Source organism: Thunnus thynnus, chromosome 19 (assembly GCF_963924715.1).
Source record: "Thunnus thynnus chromosome 19, fThuThy2.1, whole genome shotgun sequence".
NCBI lineage: Eukaryota > Metazoa > Chordata > Actinopteri > Scombriformes > Scombridae > Thunnus > Thunnus thynnus.
Window position 1 is genome coordinate 9,706,998 of NC_089535.1, and position 21,181 is coordinate 9,728,178.

Genomic DNA, 21,181 nt, shown 5'->3' on the forward strand with positions numbered 1-21,181 from the left:
ATGTATATACTCTGTTATTTTCTCTCTTATCAAATACACGAACACTTCATCTTCAAGCAAAGAATTATTGAATCTCCGTTGCTTACTTTCAGGGTTATTTGAAGAAAGAGAAAGAAAGAGAGAGGAGGACTGACAAAGGTGCATGATCAGAAATGATAATATTATGAATTTTACAATTAATCACACTCTTCACCGCAGATTGTGATAAAAGCAAATAATCAATCCTGGAAAATTAGTTATGAACATGAGAATAAAATATGTATTCACAGGCATGAGAGTTCACTACATATTATATGTCAGTCACTGCCAGAGCGTTATGTAATTCTTTAAGTGCAGCTGATAATTGCACCGTCAGATGTAAAGGGGTCGCTTGACCTATCCAATACCAGATCACTGACCGGATTAAGGTCTCCTACCATGAAGACTGGATCTACTGCACCACTTTCAACTTCAATAGAGATTTGGCTTGACCAATATTAGGAGCATAGACATTCACTGAAGTGCATTTTTCATTTTGTAGAAGACCTGACTGATATATATCTGCCATCTTTGTCAATTATTTTTTGGGAAAGTCTAAAAGATAGTCGTTTTGCTATTAAGATACTGGCGCCCCTACAGGCCCCAGTACCTGGTGCTGAAAAGATCTGACCAACCCATTTTAGCTTAATAGATCCTTCAGATGTGTCTCCTGTAACATTGCCACATCACAATCCAGGGATTTCAAATGAGAAATTATTTTACATCTCTTTGTTTTATATGAGAATCGCTTTTACATTCAAGCTTATCAGCTTAATAGTAGCCATAACCCCTTTTTACCGTAAAATCACATCATACATTAATTCGCCATAAAGAAAAAAAAGAGGAGGAAAAAGCTAGGAAACAAAAATATGCCCTGGAATTGTCAATGTTCTGAACCAACATAAAAGGGAACAGCGAGGACATTTATTAATGTTGATGGGACACCCCAGGCACTTTCCAAAACCAAAGGGAAGTGCACGCGGGGATAAATCAGATGTAAGAGCTACTATGTGTCGGCAGAACCTGGCTACTTGTCAGGGGAAATCAGTCTCTGAGTGCTAGAATAGGGGGTCTGTTATCAGTTATACAAACATTTTTCCAGTCAGGTTATTGTGTTATAAGATAAGCTGGCACTACAGTAAACTCTAAACCTGTAGCTGTATATGTGGGAATGAACTGTAAATGCAAACACATACATACGCACATGGAGAGAAAACCCCACAGAGACACATACACCTTGCAGGATACTATAAATTATCCAGAGCCCTGTTTCTGATTGGCTGAGCAAGCAATCTCGGCTGCATGGGCTGAGATCTTGTTGCCAAGGCAACAGTGGGGAACCTCCCTGTCCCAGTCCTATTTTCACAGTGTGAGATTGTCTATGTAGGAGTTACTTTAAGAAAGACCTTAATCATTGTGGGGTTTTTTTTACAACATATATACAGTTTACTGCTCCAAATTTCTGCAGGTTTAGCAATCATGTTTCCACTGCAGTCTACCCACCACCTGCAGTGAAAACTCATATTTTACTGTAATGGACTTGACATATGCTGTACATTTGTATATGATAAAAAAAACCCAATAAGACTTTACTACTATTAGAGTTCTGACAGAATAAAAAGTGTGGGTGTAAGGAGCTATGCTGAATCTAGAAAGCATTTCAAGATTTAAAATGTACGACCCCAACATGACCTTCACAAAGAAAATGCAGCAGAGCTCTTTTCTATGAATATACTGTGAGTCCTTGGTTATGTAATGCTGTGTAGGTCAACGGGTGAACCAAGTAGTGGCATGCCTCCTATACTAAGGTATACATAGGTGAATGTGAATCACTTTTTTAAATAAATAAAAAAGCCTCATGGCCACATTGTCTCAGTTTTTTCAACATAACATTTGGACAAAAAAACAATTCAGTCAAATAATTGTGCATGTGATTCGGTTTGGTGTGGTCAAATAGTAATTTGATGCAAAATGTGTTGCCAAACCACAGCTGTGGTATTTGTAACCATAGTCAGATCTGTGTGACAGTTCAATGCTTAAAACAAAACAACGCCGTATTTTTTGTTTCTTTTTTGTTCTCAGTTATTACTACAGTATATTTTCTCTCTCTTGCTGTCTTTCTTTTTTCCAGTTTAGCCTTTTAGTTTATAGGTAGACTCAGTATTAATGACATCTTTTTAGTCTGTAAATTTCCAGTAGTAAATTTATTTTACTTCTTGATGCTTGGAACAGTAATAGAGACATGGTACTTTGGGATTTTGTGAGAGCCCTGTTTGTGTGTGTTTTATTGATTACATTGATTGTTTGTGTTGTTTAGTTTAGTTTGGTTGTTTAGTTTAGTTTAGTTTAGTTTTTTAATCATTATTTATTAACTTGTCTGTTAATTTACATGGTTTTTTGTAATGTATGTGGCAAGGCATGAGCAGAAGAAGTTATTTCTGCCAACTTAAACAGCCAGAGACAATGAAAATCTTGCAGCTATAGTATCCATGCAATCTCCAGTAGTACCGAGATCCTTTATTTACCAGTACAATCATGTAAAAACACCCCATTTTAAGAAAAGGTCCTACATTTAAAATAAAAGTGAACAAATATTCAGCTAAATGTAAATGTAAAAGTACTCATTCCGCTGAGAAATGGTCACTGTAAGTGGTATATTATTATATGATTGTTACTGGTGCTTAAGCATTTTACTGTTGCAGCTGAGGGTATTTAAGGGCCGCAAGATAAAACTGAGGGGTCGTGTGATTATTTACAGAGTAGAAAACAACAAAAACAAAGTGCTGCAATACAAATCTGTATGATATTTATTTTGGGGACTTTTTTGTATCTTTTGTTTGCTAGTTTTACTTTTTTAAGCCTAAGTGAAATCTGAGAAGTTTAGAGAGGAAATCACTCTTTGATGGAACTAGACATCTGAGATATCTGTGACTGTGGGCCCATCTAAACACTGCTCTTTTAAAAAAGGGTCACAGGCCAAAAAGGCTGGGAACCAGTGGTTTAATCCTTAGCTAGGCATTGTATTTTATAAGATCATCATATGTTTTTTAATGTAAAATCTTAGTCAAAATCTTGCAAAATGTAGTGGGATAAAAGTGGAAAAACTATACGTATCTACAGTACTTTCGTAAATGTAGTTAATTACTTTTCATCTCTGTCAATCTCTTTTAAAACATCCGGGCAGCAACAACCTGTTCGGACCATTTACTGTATGTGAAGATTTATATACAGTCAATGGTTCAGACATGTTTAAAAAGCAGTGCAAGAGCACCACCTGTTGGCTAAAAGACAAACACCTCTTTGGCTGCCGTGTTGGTCAACAATAATAATAATTTTAATTAAATGATTTTTCCATTTCTGCAAAAGAAAACGTATGGCATGAAAATGAGCACAGCTTCATGTCACTGACAAGAAAAGCAAATGATGATAAAATTAATAATGTAGAGTTAAAATTGTGCTCTGCGCCGGATGTTGGACGATGCCATTTGCAAATTGCGTATTATAAAAATGAAAACAAATAGTTAAACATATCATCCCAGTCGATAATTGATTCATTAATATACTTATAGTGTTAAGTGCATTTTAAAATATGTTTAATTACACTGTATGGGAATTAGCGCTTTAAAACACTACAATATGTTCAATAGCAGTCCCCTTTGTTTTCATCGCCATGGTACAGTCAGCGGGCAATATGGCGCTGGGCAGATTTAGTAAATGTTGTCGGTCGTTACTACATGAGCCCTCTAAAGGAGGATTTTGTCGTGTTTTACAGCCAGGCTGGACTGAACGTTGTGCAGGAGGTAAGACAAACTAAAGTCGTTAAAAGTCATGTGTGAAACGCGAGTGATTATTAAAACTGGCTGATTTACAGACTGCTAACAGTTAGGCTACATTAGCACATTTAAGTTAACAGTCCATGTCAGTGTGTTGAGCTTTGCATTAAAATCCACTTAACTTGGTGGTGGAATGTAACTAAGTACATTTACTCAAGTACTGTATATAAGGACAATTTTGAGGTACTTGTACTTTACTTGAGTAGTTCAATTTTATGCTACTTTATTCCACTAGATTTATCTGGCAGCTTTAGTTACTTTCCAGATTAGGATTTTACGTCCTGATAAGCTATAACACATAGTTACATGGGTTGAAGTTCGCAGGCACCTTGCCTGATTTCTGGCATAGAGCAGTTTTAAATTCATATGATATTCAATTCAATACATTGTACATATTTCCTCCTTTTCAGGCTCACAAACCTTTTCTTGCTTGAATTTCTGTTGTTACTTATTGGGGCATTTTGTCATGTTTCAGTTTCCCCTCTAAAGTTCTCACATAGTTACATTTCAGTAGCCATTTGATGCTAAAAAAAAAAAAATGGAGAAACTCTCCAATATTGCATAAAAAGATTGCAAATGGGTCAGAAAAGAATACAAATTGTGTATCAGAATTTTTTCTCCTTTCCTTTCCCATTAATCATCTCATGACCCCACAGATTTATCTGGCGACCCTTTGGAGGGGCCCAATGCCTAGGTTGGGAACCACTGGACTAAACTAGCTAGCTGTATATAAAATAGTTCAAAGTAGCTCCACCTCCAGCAGCTACAACAGTAACATGCTGCTCTAACACTGATGTTTCAAGTATTTATACTGTAATTCAATTTGATAATCTAATATTCTTTAATCATAATATTTAATCATAACATTTATTATATATCAGTCACATGGGCTAATTTTGTGGAATATGGGTACTTTTACTTTTAATACTTTAAGCAAACTTGCTGTTAATACTTCTGTACTTTTACTTAAGTAGGATTTTAAAGGCAGGACTTTTACTTGTAATGGAGTACTTTTACATAGTGGTATTGGTATTCTTACTCAAGTGAAGGATCTGAATACTTCTTCCACTTCTAGATGTTTTTCTTTGGTAATGGTTTTACCCAGTGGTCTTTACTCACTATACCACCCTGACTTTTTACCACACATCACATCAACACACCTGAATTGTTGCCTTCTCTGCAGCAAAAAGGCATCTGTTGTCAGAAGATGTTATCAAACTACAAGACTTTCAGCAGAGGAAGCTGGCAGTGGCGCACCTTGTCACTGGATCGAAAGGTAAAGTTTGTTTTTTTTGTCACTGGCACTAAGTTACAGTTTTATGTCATGCGATTTCGATACATAGAGGATTTTCACCTTTTTTTACAGGGAATTATATTGAGCTGTTCAATCAGAAGCTACAGAGGAACGAGCTGATACTGCGAGACGAGCTGAAGCTTCTCCTTCATTTGTGCCAGTCTGCAGATGACATGATGATAGCCAGAGATGCCATGTATAGGTACAGTACACCTAAAAATATTTTCTCTGCTCCTCCTCTGCAAGACATTTAGCCTTATGAAAAAGTGGGAAATAAGTGAGATTCTACTTACTTCACAGAGCCACAAAATGTCACCATGTGATAAATATCTGAGTTTCATATTTATGATTCTTTGATTTGCACTCGCAAGGTATCATGCAGAGAACCAGAATTTGGCATTTGGAGAGTTCAAGTTTGGTCCTGTCTTCATGAGACTCTGTTATGAGCTGGGTCTGGAGGAGATGGCTGCTGCTACACTTACTGATAAGGTAAAACATTACGTTAAAGGACGGGTTCATAGTTTTAAAATTTGTCTAAAACAACAGTCAGGTGCCCAAATGAACACTGACACATGTTTTTCTTTCTGTAATTATTCCTCCTGTTCAAGTTGACCGTTAAGAGATCCATTCATAATGCATCTTAGGGCTGCAACCAATGCTCATTAATTGATTAGTTGATTGGTCTATAAAATGTCAATATAAAATGGTGAAAAATGTTGATCACAGTTTCCCAAAGCCCATCAAATGTCTTGTTTTGTCCACAACCCAAAGATATTTCGTTTACTATCGTAGAAGACCTCTACTCTGACTATTGGCAAAGTGACAAAAAATGAAAAACAAGATAAGACTCATATTTTTTTGGAGTAATAACGTTTCCGCTCATTTCTCTGAACAGACAATGAGAGGATTTTTCAACGACGCCACCTCCTTCAACATCGCCATAGACATGTTATTCACAAAAGGCTCTCATGAAAGTAAGTGACAGATTAACCTTCTAGTGTTGTGTTTTATCTGACGTTATGGTCACACGTGTGTTTATAATATACTAAACTTTGCAACTATTGCAGTTGCTCTGGAGGTGCTGAGAACCATGAGGAAACAAGGTGTACCGTTCAATAAGGACACATTGATCCTGGCAGCTGGCACCTGCTATAAACTGGTAACTGTCAAGTGAATGGATTATCTACCTAGATTTTTAATGACATTTCGTATTACAGCATTGAGTTCATGTTTGTAACTGTTGGCTGTGAAATGACGTTGATGTTTTATGTTGGACAGAACACACCTGAGTCCTACAGGATCTGCACTGCTCTCTTAGAGGAGGGTCAGACCAAAGGGCACTTTATCCCCAGACATGCTTACTGCTTTGCTGTGGCGTTAGCACTTCGACAGGTTAGTTATATCTTCTATACTCATCACTCATGCAGAAAGATGTGAAGAATATTAAAATAATACCAGTAATCTGTTTTATTTATCTTTCTTTCTTTTGTTTCAGAATGACATTGAGAGCGCACGGTCGTTATATTCACAAATAATGAGCACAGACAGCAGATTATGCCAAAATTTGAAGGTAAGTTTGCATCATACAACTACAGTGTTAACATAGTATTTTATGTCATTGTTGTTCCATAATTTTTTTTTTTTTTCTTGTGATTTAGGTTGTACTATTAGCAATGTCCGGAGCAGTGACAGGCGCCGTTTCCATCCTGTCTGAAGCTTTTTTGTCTAAAAGTCCTTCTTTTGTGAAGAAGCCTGAATTTTCTCAGGAGGTGGTGAGTGAAACATCTGACTGCTTGTTCATTGCCATCGTGTGATCTGAAACAAAGATGTGTCATCTTGGCCGCATATTAAACTATGTTGTCTCACTTTTTTGTTAGTTTAGGTTAGTGTGCGCACAGATTATAGAATCTAAAAAAAAAAGTACCCGCTACTCACGCTTGAAAAACAAACTGAGGGTTTGGATAAAGATGGAGACTACTTGTAATTGTTTAATGTATTTTTTCGTCTTTTTCTTTTTCTTCTCTCTGCACTATTCTTCACAAATATGTAAACGTTTTCCTGCAGTACACCGTTTTCACAATTTCGTGACATTTTATAGACAAAGTCAAGAAAATAATTGTTAGTTGCAGACCTAATGGTACTAAACAAAAAGTAGCTGAAGCTGATGGGTATACCAGTAGTTTTGCAACTGTTTGGTCACAAACCAAAGTATTGGACACATTAAAATTTATGCCAATGATGGCACCAGATGAAAAATTAAAACATCACCAAAGTTATTACAATTGATCCTGAAGGAGCCATGAATGTGTGTACCAAATTTCATGGAAATCCATCCAGTAATTGAGACGTTTCCCTAAAAACGAAAAAGAGGAACCTCATGGTGAAACCTTTGGAAAAGTCACTAAAGCCCGTAGGTTTCATCTTCTGTGGACCATGAATTTCTGCACACAGTTTCATGACAATCCATCCAAGAGTGATGGACAGACATAGCCACACTGCTAGAGAGGCTAAAACTCTGCTGTGAAGGAGTAGCTAGTTGACTCAGTGACCTCTCATGACCTCTTCCACAGGTGGATCTGCTGCGTTTGCGAAGTGAGGATGGACCACACATGACGAGAGTGGAGCAGATAGTGTCTCAGCTTGAGCGAGCCGGACAGGTGATTCAGCAGACCCTCGATGACATGCTGTGCTACACACCAACAGGGAAAAGGAAACCAGCGCCAATAACGGAGGAGAGGAGGATCAGCCGAAGGACTCTGACACCACTACAGTCCACTCTGCTGTCAGAGTGAGGCACCTTGCCTTAACCCCGTCCCTCAAAACTAGTGTTATATGTGGCTGAAAAGTGTTAGCAAACCCTCGCTCTGGCTATAGTTGATTTTGTCCCAGTTATCTACCTCTCCTTTAAGACAGACACATTCATCCCTCTACAGACTGAACTTTAGTCTCATATTCTAGTTGTCCCTATCTTGTTGCAAACGGTCACAGTACATTTTTGCGTGGTACATACCTACACTAAACAGAAAACTGCTGAAATGAAGTTTGAGGAAAGACCATCTTAATGGGTATAAATATTCCTGTAAGGATCACATGTGGATGACATGAATGAATTGGAAAAATGTGATGTGTACGTGAAAGTGTGAATGATTAAAGATGAATAAGATATTTTAAGAAAGATTCTTTGTCATGTTTTGATGTGCTGGGTTTCAGGTGAAATCCTGATATTCTGCTGTTTCATGCATTTTAAAGGAGCACTCCATTGATTTAGTATCACATTTCCATAAAGTAGGGGGGACTCAGAAGAATCAATGCAGCAGAGATATCCTAATCGTACGTTTTGTCAAGCTCCAAAAATGCATGATGCAATGATTAACTGATAAGTCTCCACATGCACAGTTTGAATTGTTTTCCATTAAATTTAATGCGTAAATTTATAGTCTACAAGCCGAGACAATTCTGATGACATCACTGTGGCATCATCAGAGTTATTTTCTCAGACTTGACAAAGACATGTAATGTGAACCGGTGTATTATCAACTTTTGTGTTTAAATTGACAACTGTGCACATCATCTAGTAGGCAGTCACAGAGCAAGGCATCCTTCTTCATATTGGCTATTAAAAGATCCCCTTCAAATGCGCTTGCAATCTAAGTGATGGGGGCCAAAATCCAAAGTTTATCTGACGTTTATATGAGGCTTCAGCAATCTGAGTTAATCATATCAACTTTTTTTTCTTTGGACAGTGTTTCCCTGTTGAGCTACAGTGGAAGTATAGTGACAAAAGGAGTGACTTTGGCACTAAAAAGACTAATGTTGAAAGATAGTGACTTGATTCGACTCATTTGGACGGCTGAAGCTTCATATTAGCTTCAGATAAACTTTAAAATACATTTTTGCACTAGAATTAGGCTTGTGGATTTTGGCTCCCGTCACTTACAGTGTAAGTGCATTATGATCCAGTATGAACAGCCTTTCATCTGTGCATTGTTTCAACCATAAATATGTAATAAAGCATTTATTACAAGCTCAAATCTGTTGATCGGACCCCTCCCAACATGTAAATAAACCATGTAAACAAACCATGACGCATATGAAATCCCTCCCATAATGCACTGCTCATATCGGCTGAGCAGCCAGGGAGGAGAACAACGGAGCGGCCAGCTGACCTGCTTGATTGCCAAACAACCAGATAGTAGCGTACGGCCATAAAATAGTAGTTAAGTAGATAAGGAGTATCGTTTTTGTTTATTTATAGGATTATTACAGAGTTGGGGACGTATGCAGCGGTGATATCCACTCCTAGCGGCGGCTGGAGGCAGCTAGCCGGTTAGCTGGTACTGACTGACGGGGGAGGCTGTGTGGAAAAACCGCTGGTAACATCAGCCAACGCGAAAACACTAAGAAAGGAAAAGATAAAAGACTTTTTAAAAAGTTGAAATTACATATAGTTTCATTAATAGGGACCGCCGTGCCGTACTAAGTTAAGCAGTTAAGTTTCTTGAGACAAGCTAACTTAGCTATTGTTAGGTAGCCTCATCTGTAAATAGTGGATTTGGGTAGCTTTAGCTAACTTTGCCAGAAAAACACAATGAGCTCTGAAGAGGCTGCAGCGTCCACTAAACCCGCTCCGGATGATGATGGCATGACATGGTGGTACCGATGGCTCTGCAAAATAGCGGGGGTTCTGGGAGGAATATGTAAGTGGTTATCAAAGTTCATTTCTGGTGTTTGTTTTATCAGTAGATAAGCGATAAGATGCACAAATCCTGGCAAACATGTGAAGTGAATACAAGTGGTGTCAGCTGACTGTTTAATGCTATTTAGTTGTGTTATTTCTGTGGCAGCTGTGGCAGGCAGGAGTTTTCTTTTTTTGTAGTCTGGCAGACTCCTTGATACAGTTCAATGTGTGGACTCTTTGTTAAAATGAGGATGACAGCAGAGAAATGAGGCATCAGATTACTATTTGGGAATATATGTTACTGATTGAGCATATACCTCTCTTTAGTTGCTCAGCCAGGTTGGACAAAAGCTTTGTCACTGCCCATTGTCCCTTCACTGCAGCAGCCACCGCCTGTTTGCCTGGCTTGCTTACCCTATAACATCTTATTATTCCTAAATTAACCATATGATACAAACCCATCAAGTCCACATAAGGTTCTTTGACTCATTCCCTAAGGAGTCAGCGTGGGACAGATTTATTTCTTTTTACTGCTGGCTTTGCAAATTTCCAGCAGCAGCATTGCAGCCCTCCTGCCTCTCTCTCTCTCTCTATCCTTCACAGTGACACTAGAGTCACAGTAGCTGTATCACATTAACCACCTGGGGCACTGCATATTCAATGGGCTCTGTATTATTAAGGAGGCTGGAAAGGAGCAGGATATGCTTGTATGGCATGAAACTTCACCTAGACAGCAGGCATGTTTACCGTCTCGTCTCATACCAGAGATTCAGACTGAAACTGCTATTTTCTGTTTGCAGAGTACAAAAGATAATACTAGACACTGAAGTGTGATGAAGTTTGTGTACGGACAGCTGTCTCACACACACGGGCAGTTGTAATATATGTATTTTAGGGTTGTGATGAAATTTTGAGCTATTTGCCCCCCGAAAAGAAAGCAGAATTACTAATTATAAATAATAGGCATCAGTAAATTAAGACATGTTTGTGACTTATTATTGTGAATTGAATGTGAGAATTTAGATTCTACTTTTTCGACACCTCTTTCTTCTTCAGTCCTGAAAAAATTGCACACTGGTACGTGTTAAAGTAGAGGTGCGACTTTTGCTAGGAGTTTATCACACCTGACATTTTGACTTGTTACAGAAGTAAAAGCACAGCTGTTAAATATTTAGTACCAATTTTCTGTTCTCTATGTGTTTGTGTAAGCGAGCTAGTGTGCACATTATCAGGGAAATGTAACCGTTATTAATCTCATTGGATACACAAAAGTCAGTCGATAAAATTAGATCTTTTTCCTGTTATATAAATGTATTTCTTGGCTACAGATTTTGCATTTTAAAAAATATAATTTCAGTCATTTTCTCACACACACACACACACACACACACACACACACACACACACAGGACTAATGATAATTTACAACGGTTAAAAGCTGACATATCCTCCTTTTTATTTTATTTTTAAAATAAGCCATAAAACCCGACAGCAGATACACCTCACAGTTTATATGATTGATTGCTTTATGGGAATGTCAATGCAACTATTATTATTTTTTTTAATATTAGGACGTATAGGACTGATAACATTGGTTGATTTACTGCGGTTGTGTTAATTGCCTTTGCCGACATATTTCTAAAACGTGTGATGATGCTTAATTGCACATTATTTCATAACCTCCTCCACAATTTACCCCACAATTTTTCACAGTTTTTGCACAACCAACAAACTCATCGTGCACTTGTGCATGTTTATATTCCTGTATACCTCATCTCATATAGCACTCAGAGCTGCAATGATTAGTTGATTAATTGATTAGTTAATCGACAGAAAATAAATCTTCCACTATTTTGGAAATATGGAAAAATTGTTTGTCTTTTTTAATCAAAAATACAAAATTTTTGCTGGTTCCAGTTTTTCAATTTTGAGAATTTCATGCTCTTCTTCATTATATATGGTAGTGAACTGAATATTTTTGTATTTTGGACTCTTGGTTGGACAAAACAAGACATTTGAAGTTATCAGCTTGGGCTCACCCTAATAGCCAATTCTTAATATTTACTGACATCTTATAGATGAAACAATCGTTAATAGCAGTATACATATATTTCAGACAATGGATAATCAATGATTCCTCTTGGCCCTGTGTGTGTAGTTATTAAAGATCTACAATGAAATAAGTTATGAAACTTTCCACACAGTGAATCTCAGCCATGGCAAAAGCTAAAAAAAAAATCTTTTAATTAAAATACTCATAGTTATCATTTAAGGAATCTGTCTGAAATGATCTTGTACATGAAAAATATAGCCCGCTTTGATTTTGATACGGCGGTAATACGTGTTTCAAATTTGATATGGGGAAACTGATTTTCAAGCCAAGCATGTTTCATAATAGCTCTTACATCTAGATATGAAAGCATTTTAATAAGTGTTTTTTTTTTCAGATATTCCTTTGCTTTTGATGTGGCCGATGTAAAAGTAATGTGTTGCTCATGACAGACATTTATCTGTGTGTGTTTTTTGTGCATTTGAGTCTATATACATGCTGCATATGTTCCACATTGCTGATTTTCTTGCGTTAAAGCAGTCCTGAACATGACTATAAATGTTCATTTATGTGCTGACTTAACCCTAAGTTTAAGATCTAGTCTCCCCACTGAGATGTTCCATAAATAAGAGGCCAATCTCTAAATAATGCTCGTGTGATGAAATTATCTGTCATCGGTTTCATCTTAATAACAGCCTTGTCTTTAGATTGACTCTAACATTGTTTCTGTGATCTGAATCATGCAGCCTGTGCCATCGCAGGAGTGTGGAACTGTGTCACTGTGAACCCTTTAAACATTGCTGCTGGAGTATGGATGGTGTAAGTCTTAAACACTGTTTTGTTTACTTTAATCTAACATGCATTCACATTTCATGAGCCTAGATGTTTTTATATGTTGCTGCTGGTATAAATACACTATAAAACCACTTGTCACTGTCAGGATACAGTCGCACAGTAAAAGTGTTGTCTTAAACAGCCTGATGATTGTTTAATCTAGTGAATAAGACAATACTTTAATTGTTCCATTATAGTTTGGCTAGGGTGTCAACCTATAATGTTTACTGATACAAATGTGTGCCAGATCCAATTAATGTTTCACTAAGCAGCTACAACACTAACTGAAAGTCACATACAAATGTTCTTGAAGGGGACATATCATGTTTATGTACTGTTATGATGTCAGATGTGTCTGTTCAACATGGCCAAAGTTCCAAAACGTGAGATAAACATATGTAAAAATGCTCCCTGCAAGTCAAAAGTCAGGGCTTCAGCCTGTCTTTTCTACTTTCCCAACAAGTTCATGTCAAATTGTTCATGCATGCCCACAAATAAATCTGTTCCGTCATCTTTGTTGCTAAGGTTGTTCCATGAGTTGTTTGAATATTTTAGATCAGATTCGGGCTCAAACATGTACGGATGTAAGTAAAGAACAAGAAAAAGGAGTGAAATCCAACGACTATAGTTTGTTTACATAGTCTCTAAGTCTGCTAAGGGGCAGCTTCCAGAAGGTGACAAGTCAGAACAGAGTGGGCTCCTTAGAAGGGGCGCCTTAAAGAGACAGCCTAAAACAGTCTGTTTCAGACAGAGGCTGAACTGAGCGGCTGCATAAAGGGCCACTATAAGATAAATAAGGAGTTTTTTGAACTGTAAATCATGCAGTGATACTCAACTAGAGACCCAGAATATAAATATAGACCTGGAAATGTGCATGATACGTCCCCTTTAAACGTCTGTGACTCATCATAGCTTCACTGTTCAGATTTCCAGTTTTTATATCCCATGCATTATGCTTTCATATTACCTGTTCATTTACATTCCTTTAGTTACAGTATATGTGTTTCAATAGAGAGCAGTAGCAGGTGTGGAGAAATTCTTGTCATTACTCTGAATTTGAAATACATCTTTAGTACATGCCTCAATAAAGATATCTATGCTTTATTTTTCTTGCCAACTAAATAAGAGCTTACATTGTCAGCTTAGCGACAATGCTAGCTTGAAATAAATATTGAATGGTAAAAATTACAAATCAAGACATTTTGCCATTTTTATTCTTTACACCAGAGTTTAAGGAGGCTTTACAGGTTTCTTAGAAATAAGATTTTGCTGAACAAACACACCTATTCCTTAATTTTGAATCTTATATCCACGATTAGGAAGCTACTGTCCACAACTCTACAGATTAACAAAGGCTGAAGTCTTTATATAAAAAGCCAGAACAAGTTATGTTGTGACTGTCAGTCAAACTAATATCATGTCAGTTTTATTTCACTATTTCACCAGTTCACTTAAAAACTTTTCTGCTGTTTTTACAGCTGTAAATATTTTATCACAAGTGTTCCAGCCCAATTTGAATACCTTGAACGACTACAGTGGTGACAGCAGTAAAGGTTCTTCTCTTAACAGGCTGCTGTTTTGAAATTCCTCCAAACCTCCTCTTCGTGATTTGAGCCAGAGTTGTATTTGAGATTAAAGTGCACGGGCTTGATTGACTGCTGCGTTTGTGTCCTTTCTCCTCCCGTCTCAAGGTTGAACGCCTTTGTGCTGTTCCTATGTGAGGTCCCATTCTGTTGCCAGTTCATAGAGTTTGCTAATGCAGTGGCCGCCCGCGCAGACAAACTCAAACCCTGGCAGAAAGCCTTCTTCTACTGCGGGTGAGAACAATACACGGTTTATGTCACTGGGGAGTGTGTTTCACTGTATGAAAAATTCAATTTTTGCTATGACAATTTCAAATGGTTAGTTAGAGACATACTTTCGGGAATGTGGTTGTTTTATCTACAGCATGTACGCACTGTAATATGATTTACTGTCTCTTTGGTAATTTTCAGGATGGCTCTCTTTCCCATATTCTTGAGTTTCTCCTTTACAACCTTGTTTGGAAACGCCATCGCCTTCGCTACAGGAGTTCTGTACGGCCTTGCGTCTTTAGGCAAAAAGTAAGACATCTATCAGTGGCTAATAACTTATTTTCACTATCTATTTGAATAAAAGCTGCTCTATACAGACATTTTGTAATTACTTTTATCTCCTAATGTCTCACCCATAAAAAACACTCCCAGGCTCTCATATTAAATTCAATATGTCACATTATAATCAGTTAATAAGATTTTTTATTTTATGCTTGAAAGTCTTAACAATCTTAATGAGCCTCTTTATTCATGCAAATTAACTTTTGACAAGGTGAGTGGTGTAATAACCTTGCAATTAACATCTGTCATTCCTGCTTTTCCTTTTTGTTTTTTACCCACCTCCCCCACCTTGCCATAACTCTTTATTACCATCCTTGTCTTTGCGTTCTTTCTTCCTTCCTCTTTTTCCTTTTCTCTCAGGGGAGACGCAGTGACTTATGCCAGACTGCAGCATCAGAAACAAGGGGATGAAGAGAGGATGACAGGAACAACAAACGGCGCTCCAGAGTGAGGCATCTGCCTTCCCGCCCTTCCTCTTCCTCTCTTTTCTTACTGAGGATTATTTTTCTCCCTGTCCTCCATCCATCCTACCTCTTCCTCCATTACTCCTTCCCTCTATTCCATTTCTGTCACCAAATAACAACGGTACTGAATTTATTTATTTGGTTAAACTGTTGCATTCTTGTTCTCCTGACCTAATAGTATCCAAACAGACTGACGTTGAATTCAGTCCATTATTTGGTACCTGGCGTGTAAATGGGATTTGTCATTGTGATTTGATGGTTTGTTTTTATGTTTTTAATTATTCCTATGGGTTGTATTTATTATTTGTTTCCCTTTGTTGTTTTGCTGCTGTCAGTTATTAAACCCCTTTTTTTGGTGGGAAAAATTTTGTGAGTTACATCTTTGTAGCCCGAGCCTTTCAGGAAATCTGAATAGAAATAATGTGATTGTAAAATGTACATATTTGACTTCAGGTCATTCACTATGACTTTCAGGCTGTGATTCAGAGTTGTCTGACTGAGGGAGTGCAGTGAGTAAAGAAAGGTCAAATGATGAGGAACTTTCCTGTTAAAACCCTGTTTCAACCAAAAGTTCCAGGTAATTTGGAACCAGAGGAACTAAACTTGAAACTAAAAGTCTCTGTAGTGCATTCCTGTTTGCTTTTCCACCGCATCTAAGAAACCAGGTAGATCATGCAGGTTAGACCCAGGAGGAATTAAAAAATGAGGGCGGCGCTTGAAACGTAGCATTCACACATCAGGAAAAAAACAACACAGACTTGTCTTGTTGTTCTTTGTATTTACTATGACATGAGTGGGATGTAATGAATGAATGAAAAGGAGAAATGCAGAGAGCGTCTGTCTCCACAGTAAATCATCTGTTGTTGTTATTTATTTCTGCTTTATGACAAAACCACCATGAAACAATCAGAAAATATTCTATTATTTCTCTCATTCACTGGCTTTGTTTTGGCTACTGCCACTCCCTCTCTTCATTCAGTCTCAAGCTCGCTTGACCACTGCTGCTCTCTCTCTCTCGCTCGTACTGTCAGCTCGCTCACGCTATCTCTCTCTCTCTTTTTCTCTCGCCCTTTTTTAAAACAAGTCTGGAAGCCGGCAGCAAAGCCTAACTTTACTTTTTACATTATTAAACAAAGAGAAATGTCCTCCTGTTGTCCTAAACTGGTCCTAAATCGATACTGGAGTACTTCATTGTTTTATGAATGAATCGGTACACATGTTGAAGCAACCACGCTGTGTGTGTTTGACCAATCAGCAACAGTCATCCCTGCAAACCCCCCCCCCCCCATAGTTCCTGTACTTTTGGAAAGTACTACTAAGTACTAAAATGATCTTCCTAAAATTTAGACCCTGGTCCCTCCAGTGGAAACACAGGTAGCGGAACTGAGTTCCTCAAAAGGTTCCCCATGGACAATCTCAGTTCCACGGAGATTATTTTGCCCCCAAAAAGTCCCTGCTCAGGGGGTAGTAGTTTCCAAAAGTACAGGAACTGTGGGGGCGGTGTTTGCAGGGATGATCATCACTGATTGGTCAAACACTTCATCACCTCATTCATAAAATAAGTAAGTACTCTAGTATCCATATTAGGACGAGAGATAGACATTTCTCATTGTTTGTGTTAAAAGTAAAGTTAAGCTTTGCAAGAAAGAGTGTGAGCGAGACTCAAGCTGTGTGTGTCATCCTGTGTTTGGCATCACCTCTCAAATATTGATGTCACTGTTTCACAGCTCTAACCTCATTATCATCAAGTTTTTAGCAGTGAGGCGTTTAATTTGAACAACTTGCCTCACAGGAGAGAGTGGTCCATTTTTGCATTAAATGTCAACTAAGGCAACAGGGAAGACTTTCCAATTATAATTGGGGATCTTTTTAAAACCTTTCAGTACAAGTCAGCAATGTGGAACATATGCAGCATGTATGTAGACTCAAACGCACAAGTCAGTGCAGACTATGCATGAGACCTGTATGTATTTCCTTGGTTTGTTTTGATCTTGATTGATCAGTTTTAGTTGAGGTGAAGAGTACTTTATCACCAGTGTTTTGGGGGGGAAAAAAGCTGTCTAACTTTTTAAACCATTACAACAGATCTGTAAATAACATCCAGTAAAGTGTTACCATAAGTGTTTTTTTCCCCTGTTTTTTTTTTTTTTTTATGAACTGCTAGTCTATTTCTGTTGATAAGGATCTCATCTGAGATCATAGTTTTTCTTAGGAATTAGTTTAATTTATTGAATAGCAGCAGTTAGATTTATGACCTTTGATAGCTCAAGCTTTTTAGTAGAAAAGGGTGTGTTTAATCAAGAAATCTGATAAAGAATTTCTTTCGTATTTTCATTATTACAGTCATACACACACTTACAGTTGCATTTAGACTTGGGACAGTTGTCAGTTTCTTTCATCCGAAAACAAGTATTGAGAGTCCCAAAAGATCATCGGTTGCTTTCCCTGAATGACTCTGAAAAGCCACAACTCATTTGCCTGAGACGCACATATTACAAATGACAAGTCTGAGGTACGAATACCAAGCCAGTAATTTCAGCATCACACCTACTGTGCACAGACACCTCTGAACTGCAGCCTGAATGCATTTTCAAACGTACCCGGGCATTAGGGACATTTTTAGAATCGGGGGAATGTATGTGGTAAACCCAAAGATAAAGACAGTCTCTTTTTTTTTTCTTGTGTTTGTTTTATGCTTTCATGTATTTCTTTTCAGTTTGTTTAAGCTTTTGCTGATGCTCACTTGAGGCATTCCTGCACTCGACCTTTAGTAGCATTTAAAAGCTTTCAGTGAATGGGTGAGAGGAGCTCAGCTTGTTTATGTTTTGTTCCTCATGATCAAGCAGCCGGTAGCCAAGTTGTGACTGCAGACTTTGCGGCACATTACGTAACGAAAAGAAACTGGAATGTGTGCGCTTATTTGATCTCATTTTTAAAACATGTCTTACCTTTTTAATTATGTTCCAATCTGTTACTGAATATATCTGCCGATTGTTCTGTGTTCATTAGGAGTCTAATTAGTGCACTCTACTCCACCAGGACACATTAAAATTTAATGAGGGACAGTGTCTTGATTCAGGGACTAATTGGTCTGTATCCCACACAATCATCAGAGCCATGGTTTGCCTTTGTCACTGAAATGAGATATGCAGTGGTCAGCAATGTACGATTTGTGTTTTATATTGTTTTGTTGCCTTGCCTCTATTGTCATGGTTAACAAGGATGCTTTTGGGAATAATTGTTCACACGTACCTCTTACAGCTGTTTAAGTCTATTATTGGCTGGTCAGTGACTGCGGTGATTATTCACACATCACCTCCTCCGGCTCTCAGGTTATGATATTCAACAATACACAGCATACAGACACAGTAGTTAATGCATAGATTGTAGATACAGTTTAGCATAAGCATGACTATGAAGTTACTATATCATTCAAGCCAATGGAAAAGACAAAAACATGCACAACCAGCATTCACAAGTGGTGCAACACTACAAACACACCAGGGATATGCTACAGCCTGACACTACACCGTCTCACACTACAGCTTTAATAAGGCTACGTAGTTACTTTCCACAGCCGTCCATCCACCAGTCCATCGTTATTTTATTGCAGTGATGTGCATCCAAAACTGACAATATCTTCTGCTGTAAGGGATATGTGTTTAATATGTGTTGTGATGTGAATCCTGATCCTGTCATCAATTAGTGAATTAAACACACTTGCTACTACTACCTTGGTGTTGGTTTCTGGTGTTTTGTTGGGTTAAAGCTCTAATTAGACAGCTTCAGTTACATTTTAGAAATGAGTGTTATTGGATGTGAGCTTTTCTCACAAATTCTAAAAGCATAATAAGAGTTCAGTTAACTTACAGATGGTCCAGTTTTTCATATTTATGGAAATGTAGCAAAGTAGTCTATGTGCACTAGTTAAAGATCCCCCCTAGACATGTTTAAAGATAATTATAAGAATCTGCTTGGAATAATAATTTGTGTCTGATGTAGCTTTACCACAAAATGTTCAATTATCTTGTTAAATTTATGAATATGCAAATATTGTTCATTTCAGAAGTTGAAAGTCCATTTTCAGTGATTGTGCACCGGAGACTTTAAGTTTCCACATCACACTGGTGTAAGTAGCATACTGGACCACAGTTGGACCCAAAAGTTCCTGCTCACAGGTAGATGCCTTAAATTTAGATTTTTGGTGAGCACAGAGAAACTTTCCACCTTTTAACAGATAGATGTGAAAACAGTGTCGTATTGTCAAACTCTGCACAGTGGAGGGGGACTTGAAATAAGGATAGGAAGAAGTAAACAGAACGTCCTTTCAAGAATGAAGGCACATCATTAGTCCCTCTGATAAATTGATCTGACTATAGGTTGGCATTTCCAACAGCTCACAGTGGAATTATGTTAATCACATCTAGGGATTAGCTTCTATAAGAAGCAAACATCTAATTCCAGTGCACAGTATGATATCCCTTGCTTTTACCTCCAGACTTGTTAAAGTCTTGAACAAGATTTTGTGTTGTTAAGTGGTTAAAATAATTACATCTCCTGCTTCTCCCTCATAGAAAAATGCAAAACTGTGATTAAGCTACATCAGAGGTAGTCCATTTCAATGGGACACCTACATTCATTTGTTTTTCCCTTTTGTGACATGAAACAGAGTTTGTGACATACATGGCCCCAGAAACCAAACCAGACATGTGATTCCTGGAACTGGATTGCTTTTGGAGGAAATAAAACATTTCTTTTATTTGCATTTATTCTGAGGATATCTTGTACCTTTTTGTGCTGAGACAACAAATAGACAGAATTAAAGTCATTCCTTTACTGCTGTCATAAACGTAATAACTGAACCCGACACCTGTGTTTGATGATGAAGTTTGTGAACTAGACTATTTGATGTACTCCTGTAGGTCACTGTAGGTCAGCCACTAATACAATAAAACAAATGTATTATAGAACCAATTATTTGAAAGAAATAACCAACATACAGAACAGAAACGCCTGACTCATGCAAAAAGTAAGTGTAAGACTTCATAAGTCTGAGTACTTGCACAATCTTCTTAAAGATTTATACTTCTGAGTGTCAAGGATCTTTTTTTTTTCTTTTATTAATGATCAAAGGACAATATCTGACAGAGGATTTCAGGATGTCAGTCTCATCACAGAAATCCAAGCTCCCTTAGGGTTTCCATATTTTGTTTGCATGCTGGATTGTATCATTTTGATTTGTGATTGATTGTAGAGTACTTAGATCTGTTTGAGGTTTTTTTTTTTCACATTTTTCCCTGCGACATAAAAGAGAAACAGAGGAAATAATCCTCTATCTCTTACAGTTTTTGAAACAGCCAGTCATACTCAACCATGCACAAATATTACTTTATATAATGCTCCTTTTGATACACGGTACGTACTTGAGCAGCGTTATCTATTGTAAACCTGACATGTCAACGTGTTCACGTCTATTCTTCAGATTCTGCAGACATTTCTGTCGCTTCTCTGTCAGCTTCAGATATTTGTCATAAAATCATTTTCCAAACTGACTGACGTGCAGCGATGCCATCCTCTTCACTTCAACCCATTCCCACGACCTCACTCTCAATGTCACTTATTTTTCTTTGACAGCCCAACTGATGGCTGTCTTTCCACTGTCTAGTCTTAATTTTTGAAAATTCAGGCTGCCCTGGACTAGCCAGATGTTTTCTTTAAAACAACTCTTTGACCCATCACAGGCTGGCTCTTTTCTAGCAGCTGTAATAATCAGATGGTGAGACTGTAAACCCTCTGACTTCACTGTAGTAGAGATAAAGGTGGTTTAACACTGATACAACCAGATGGGAATCTCTTGCTAGGAATTGTTAATAGA

General features: G+C 37.7%; 2 protein-coding genes across 3 annotated transcripts; both read left to right on the forward strand.

Annotated features, from left to right (window-relative positions):
* The first annotated feature begins 3,666 nt into the window (after positions 1 to 3,666).
* ptcd2 (pentatricopeptide repeat domain 2) lies at positions 3,667 to 8,322 on the forward strand. Its single transcript, XM_067574668.1, has 10 exons — positions 3,667 to 3,818; positions 5,035 to 5,127; positions 5,218 to 5,347; positions 5,517 to 5,634; positions 6,041 to 6,119; positions 6,213 to 6,304; positions 6,424 to 6,537; positions 6,641 to 6,715; positions 6,804 to 6,917; positions 7,716 to 8,322. Exons 1-10 carry the CDS (start codon positions 3,689 to 3,691, stop codon positions 7,935 to 7,937), a joined length of 1,167 nt encoding a protein of 388 aa, XP_067430769.1. The 5' UTR covers positions 3,667 to 3,688; the 3' UTR covers positions 7,938 to 8,322.
* A 927-nt stretch (positions 8,323 to 9,249) lies between these two features.
* cacfd1 (calcium channel flower domain containing 1) lies at positions 9,250 to 19,038 on the forward strand. Of its 2 annotated transcripts, XR_010924625.1 has the most exons (6): positions 9,250 to 9,842; positions 12,620 to 12,692; positions 14,399 to 14,524; positions 14,702 to 14,809; positions 15,203 to 16,524; positions 16,627 to 19,038. XR_010924625.1 is itself a non-coding variant. In XM_067573962.1 (5 exons), exons 1-5 carry the CDS (start codon positions 9,734 to 9,736, stop codon positions 15,291 to 15,293), a joined length of 507 nt encoding a protein of 168 aa, XP_067430063.1. In that variant the 5' UTR covers positions 9,250 to 9,733; the 3' UTR covers positions 15,294 to 19,038. The 2 variants fall into 2 exon arrangements, 1 of the variants encoding a protein (XP_067430063.1); XM_067573962.1 differs by having other exon boundaries at positions 15,203 to 19,038.
* The last annotated feature ends 2,143 nt before the right edge of the window (positions 19,039 to 21,181 follow it).

What these genes read in the sequence shown, in the direction of transcription:
- ptcd2 (XM_067574668.1), top strand. Translation starts at nt 3,689, where the DNA reads ATGGTACAGTCAGCGGGCAATATGGCGCTGGGCAGATTTAGTAAATGT. An exon ending in GACTGAACGTTGTGCAGGAG is followed by an intron (nt 3,819 to 5,034) that starts GTAAGACAAACT and finishes CCTTCTCTGCAG; the next exon opens with CAAAAAGGCATCTGTTGTCA. An exon ending in CTGAATTTTCTCAGGAGGTG is followed by an intron (nt 6,918 to 7,715) that starts GTGAGTGAAACA and finishes CCTCTTCCACAG; the next exon opens with GTGGATCTGCTGCGTTTGCG.
- cacfd1 (XM_067573962.1), top strand. Translation starts at nt 9,734, where the DNA reads ATGAGCTCTGAAGAGGCTGCAGCGTCCACTAAACCCGCTCCGGATGAT. An exon ending in GCTGCTGGAGTATGGATGGT is followed by an intron (nt 12,693 to 14,398) that starts GTAAGTCTTAAA and finishes TCCCGTCTCAAG; the next exon opens with GTTGAACGCCTTTGTGCTGT. An exon ending in AAAGCCTTCTTCTACTGCGG is followed by an intron (nt 14,525 to 14,701) that starts GTGAGAACAATA and finishes GGTAATTTTCAG; the next exon opens with GATGGCTCTCTTTCCCATAT.